The sequence below is a fragment of the Ceratotherium simum genome, chromosome 4 (assembly GCF_057802395.1).
Source record: "Ceratotherium simum simum isolate JZ-2026a chromosome 4, ASM5780239v1, whole genome shotgun sequence".
Lineage (NCBI taxonomy): Eukaryota > Metazoa > Chordata > Mammalia > Perissodactyla > Rhinocerotidae > Ceratotherium > Ceratotherium simum.
The window spans coordinates 2,748,136-2,753,687 of record NC_141903.1 but is presented as its reverse complement, the minus strand read 5'-3'; the positions used below and the strand labels follow the sequence as shown (position 1 = coordinate 2,753,687).

At 46.5% G+C, this 5,552-nt stretch overlaps 1 protein-coding gene across 1 annotated transcript; it reads right to left on the bottom strand.

Moving 5' to 3' along the window:
• Window positions 1-569: 569 nt before the first annotated feature.
• Window positions 570-4,233, bottom strand: MSANTD5 (Myb/SANT DNA binding domain containing 5). The gene is made up of 4 exons (XM_087430274.1): window positions 4,228-4,233; window positions 2,072-2,156; window positions 1,244-1,549; window positions 570-928 (listed from the first exon to the last, which is right to left on the bottom strand). Exons 1-4 carry the CDS (start codon window positions 4,231-4,233, stop codon window positions 615-617), a joined length of 711 nt encoding a protein of 236 aa, XP_087286400.1. The 3' UTR covers window positions 570-614.
• Between the last annotated feature and the right edge of the window lie 1,319 nt (window positions 4,234-5,552).

Sequence of the window (5,552 nt, the reverse complement as noted above, 5' to 3'; positions counted from 1 at the left end):
GATATTACCACTGGGGAAATCCAGATAAAAGGTACAAGGGAGCTCTCAGGGACCTCTCTATTCTTTGTCACAACTACATGTGAAACTATAATGATCTCAAAATAAAAAATTTCCTTAAAAAAAAAAAAGGAACACCAAAGAATTTAGGGAAATAAATTTCACATACACAGTGATTATACCATGTGTGTGTGTTTATGTCCTAAAACTGTCTCCTGAAGTAAGAAACATCAGCTTCAGTTTTAATGGGAGGAACTTGAGACTCAGAAACGTTAAAAAAAGGTTCTGTGATAACACGGCTAGGAAACGATGAAGGCAAGATTGAGCACAGTTATCTCTGAATGTTAAAGTTGTCCCTTACGGTAAAGGACCCTCCATGCAGGAAGCAGGATGGAGGGAGTAGGGGGTGAGGATGTCAGGCCCCAAGTCACTGGAACGCTGTGCGCTCCCTGCCCCTTGGCCTCTCTATAATTCTGGGTGCCATCCAAGCCCCAAGCACAACGCAGAAAGAGATGAGGATCACAGTCAATAATTTAATTTGACATTTTATTCTCATTACATTGGTCTGGGAAAGGAAGGAGTCATGAGTGTACAGAATTGTGCTATTCTATTGTCTCTCAAATAAAATTAGGATCAAGGTTAAAATTTTCTTTAAGTTTTGGATCTGAATCAGTGTCAGAGGAGGCTGACCACTGCTGCTGGGGGATGGAGGGTGCCGGGAGAAAGGCAGGAAACAGGCATGAACTTGACCACAGAAGGTTCATATTCCAGGGCTCACATTCCGGTACCTGAGGATCCTCTATGTAGATCACAGGTGGCGGGGACCACAGCAGCTCCTCAGGGGGATTGGGGATGGCATAGGCTTGAGGCCAGTACTCAGGATGTGGGAGGTCAGGAGGTAGGAGGTCAGAACTCTCTGCACAGGAAGGATCTGAGAGAGAGAAAGGCACGTGAGCACTCGTGAGGACATCGCCCACCCTCTCCCTGAATCTTTGTCTATGACCTAGCCCAGCCCAGCAGCCATGTCCACTCTGAACAAATCCAGGAGAAAAGTCCCTCAGGCCCCTGCTTTGGGAACATTGTTGAGGGGCAAATAGGAGAGAGAAGCACTGGTCCCTATGTGCAGAGGGAACTGTGGGCAAGGGCCGGTCGCATCGTTCTCTGTCCTGCTCAGGGAAGAGTGATGGCTGGGCCAGCTGATGCCACTCAGTAACAGACCATGAAGATGAATACAGAAGAGACAAACCTGAGAAGACACTGTCCTCCCTCCTGTGTCCCAGGATCTGGTGAAGGGCCTCTCCATAAGGACATAACAAAGGCTCACTCCTGGGACTCTGGTTGGCCTCATGAACAGTCCAATATAAATCCTGCAAACTTAGCAGCATCTGGAGACACTGTCGCCAGCTCTTCTTTATGCCCCTGTACTTGAGACGCTGGGCAATTGCTTTTGATGTTCTGTGATTCTTCCCCCTCAACTCTTCACATGCAAGGAATTCCCATTCTTGTAGGAAACTCCGAATCTCATGGTCACTCCAAGCTTTAACACACTGGCCTGGAAAGGAGAGAGGAATGTGGACGTGCTTTGGCATAACTCACGCACATTTGAGGGTGGCTCAGAGACTCTCCCTCTGCACTGACAGCCCCGAATACGACTTGATCCAGTTAGGGAGAGATAATAAAACCTTAAATGAGAAGTTCAGGGATTCGGCATTAACCAGAGTCCCTGATGTCCCAGCCACACAGTCACCGGGACAGGTCAGGAAGCATCTGAGAGTCTGGATGTTGTTTCGGTTCCATAAATTATATTTCAGAGAATACTGACAGGGCTTTGACGGTTCATTTACTGCCTGGGAGGGCTCTCCTGACGTGGGGTTACATCCCACCCACCAGTGGGGCCTTTCAGGTCCCCAGGTCTCCAGGGCTGTGGGCAGGGGCAGAGAGCTCCCAGGACACTGAGGACCTCTTGTCTTTCCTGGAGCTGCTTCCACCAGGGACGAGCACGTCAGACTTGGGAAGAAGAGGGAGGGGGGACAGAGAGTTTTCTCTAACATAAATATGACTGAGAACATTGTACCTGAGGGCTTTTCTGCTCCCTGGGGTTCTTTTTCCTCCTTTACTTCCTGGAGGTTTCTAGTAATTTCAGTCTGAAATGTCACTTTCTAATTGAAAATAAAATAAAAGATGAATATTTACATAGTAGGTAATCTCTTAATGACCTACCTGTGATTGATTACATCATTAGCCAGTCACAGAATTGAAAATAAAAACCAAACATTCTCAACTCTTCAGAACTGATCTAGAGAATATACATTCTACAATAATGGAGAATCTCAGCCACAACTGACCAAGGAATTACTTCAAAAGAAAGCTGAGTGTTCCTTTCTGTGCTCTTGCATTGAAGAAGTAAAAAGCCAGAGAAAGGACTGAATCAAGGGTTTTCAGACGCTGGACAACAGGAGCACAGGACAGTGGTCTGAAGGCAGAAGAGGGGTTCTACAGGTGCCCCATCTCAGAGTCTGCAGTTTCCAGACCTTAGAGCAAGGAAAGGGAATCCAAACAGAGTCTGGGTGGCCTCTGAGTTGAGAACTTGGAGTGAAGGTGCTGGATATCATGGGGGTAAGTACAGGACAAGGAAGCTGCAGAGGGAGAGAGAGGGGGAGAGTGAGCTCTGGAGATCTACAGGGAGGTCCCCCTCCAAGCACAGATGAACCCAGGAGTGGGTGGGACCTGCCTGGACTGGGTAAGAACCACAGAAAGGAGCAGGCTGGGAAATCCCTTGGGGTCACCCTGGGCCAGAAGAATCTGTGTCACCAGCAGCCAGAGTGGAAAGACCCCCTAATCCAAGGGGCTTCCAATAGAGTGCTCAGCAGTGGGGCCAAGTTATCGACAGACAGAAGCCCAGTCTGTTCCCAACTAAGGCAGATTCAAAACAATCCTTCATCACTCAGTGTTCCTAAGTGACTGCAACACAGAACAAAGCCCAACACTAGTTAAAGGAACACAAATTTCCAGCACCCAACAACGCACAGTGCTGGTCTCCTACCTAGAATTACCTGGCATGCAACAAAACAGAAATTCAATTCACCACTAGGAGAAAATCCATCACATAGAGGGCAGAACTGGTAAAGGACTTTAAAACAGGCATGAGAAATGGACTCCCTGTGGCCAAGCATGGAAAGGAAGCAGGAGTGTAACAGCTGGTCTTAAGTTAGCACGAGGGAAGCCATCTTAGGGAAAGGAGGCAATATTGCAACTGTAATCCTGACTCACTAGTCTCTGAGAATGCACTCTAGCCTGCACGTAGCCTGGATGATTAAGCACCTCTCACTTTTGCAAAATACGTGATCTGGTAGTTCTATGACCCTTGCTTACATATATCTCCCAGCTGTGATAAGGATAACTTTGTTCTCTGAGTTCCCTAGGAACATGAGGACCTCCAGAGAGAAAAACTCTGTGTTGGTACCTGTCACAAATGACAGAAGAAAGAAATAATGAGGTGCCTTGAAATTCATCACACTGGATGATGGACATTCCAAAACCCCCTCCTTGCCTGCCCATTTCCCCTATATAACTGCCTCAAGATTCTGTATGACTATAAGATGGTTCTTTAGGACACTAGTCCACCATCTTCCGATTGTGCTAGCCAATCGTATAAATTTTCCTTGCTCAACCACGGACTCCTTTGCAATTGATTGACACGGGATTGCGGCGGGCAGAACAGGCCCCTTTTTGCTCGGTTACAGGAGCACAACATAACAGGAAGATACAAACAACCAAAATGGAACATCTAGAGATGAAAAATACAATAACTAAGGCAAAATATCAAAGCAGACACACAATCTGGTTAAAATCAGGCATTTGTGAGGGATATACCATCAAGCAGTTGAGAGCCAGCACAGAATGGCTGTTAAGAGCATGGACTCGGGGGCCACAATGCCAGGTTCTTCTTCCCAGCTCTGACATTACAAGTGTGGGTCCCTGTTTAAGGTAGGTACCATTCTGTGCCTCAGTTTCCTTCTCTGTCAAATGAGTATAGTCAGAACACGTTCCATCAGGCTTGCTATGAGAATTAAATGAATTAATGTTTGTAAAGAACAGAGAAGCTTGCTGGACACACATTTTAATGGTTGTAAAAATGCTTATAAAATAAAATAAAAGCCATAAAATAAAAGACAAATAACCCAGCCATCCTCCCACAAACACACAGGAGGCAGGTTCTCTCCAATTTACCTCCATATGTTCTTGAGTTATCTCTGCAGCCACAGGGCCTAACCCAGGGCCTGCAGGGAGCTGGCACTTTCTTCTCCCTCTGGAGTTCAGGAGGTCAGGAGGTAGAAATGTGTCTGCCTCTCTCTGCTTCTAGCAGTCTCTGAAGCCCATGGGAGGTCGAGCAGCTAATAAATGCCTTGGATGTGATTGAATCAAACCCACCCAACATAATCTCTTTGATTAACTGAAGATGAACTAATCTAGTACTTTTATTACATCTAAAAAATCCCTTCAACACAGCATCTAGAATGGAGTTTGATTGAACAACTGGCACAAGATTAACTAGAGATCAACTCCAGTATTGACTCCAAGGGTCTCTGGGCCCCACATCCCCAAATGCAAAGTGAGAGGTTGTCACATTCCTACAAATAAACCACCTTCCCCTCCATGAGTTCGAGTTAAAGGGTCAGGGAAGCCCTTGGGTTTGGCACGAGGAGTCTGGTGACTTTCAGAGGGTGCTTAGAATGGAGGGTGAGGGGAAGAGATCAGGCTTCAGCTGGTGGGGGGTGCTCAGGATTGGAGAGATGGGGCCCTCGATGAAATGCTCAGTTTGAAAGAGTTTAGAGAGGGGAAGAGAGAGAGCAAACAGAGCTTTTCTCTTCACCAGAGGAGAGATTTGAGATTTGATTATGCTGAAGGAGGGACGCAGGGAGACCGTTAATAGATGGAACAACTGATGGTGGAGAGAAGGGAGGTGCTCAGTGCACACTGTGATCCAGAATGCTGGCGACACAACGTTTAACTGGCGTTTTTGGCCTCCGAATCTCAGGTATAGTCCAGGCTGTTATTATGGATCTTAGAATAAATTTTGAATCTTGGAAACCATCCAAGAATCAACCATAAATCTACCCAATCCTTCAGATTTATGTTGTTTATATCATGACAAGACAGAGGAGGGGAATATAGGAGTGGGGCCATCTTAAATCAGCTCAAACTCAGTGTATATTGGCTCCAGAGTCTTCCTTAAGTCTTTCCATGTCACCTAAAAATATCACATTCTTTTCATCTCCAGAGACAGATTTCACCCTTCATTTCTAGATGCCCATATGGTCGGGAAAATCCCCAACTGGACACTGTGCTTCCCACATGAAACCTGTGCAATACACCCCCACAGTGACTACCTAAGGGACCACCTAAGACTAAAATCTGACCATGTTGCCCCTCCTCCAAATGCTGATAAAAACCTAGTATTTCTCTCCAGCGGAGAGCCCTTCGTGTTGAAGCAGGCAAGTATAAGCTTCAGACACCTTCATCTCCGGGTCTAGCAGGACCCTCCCCTCAGTACC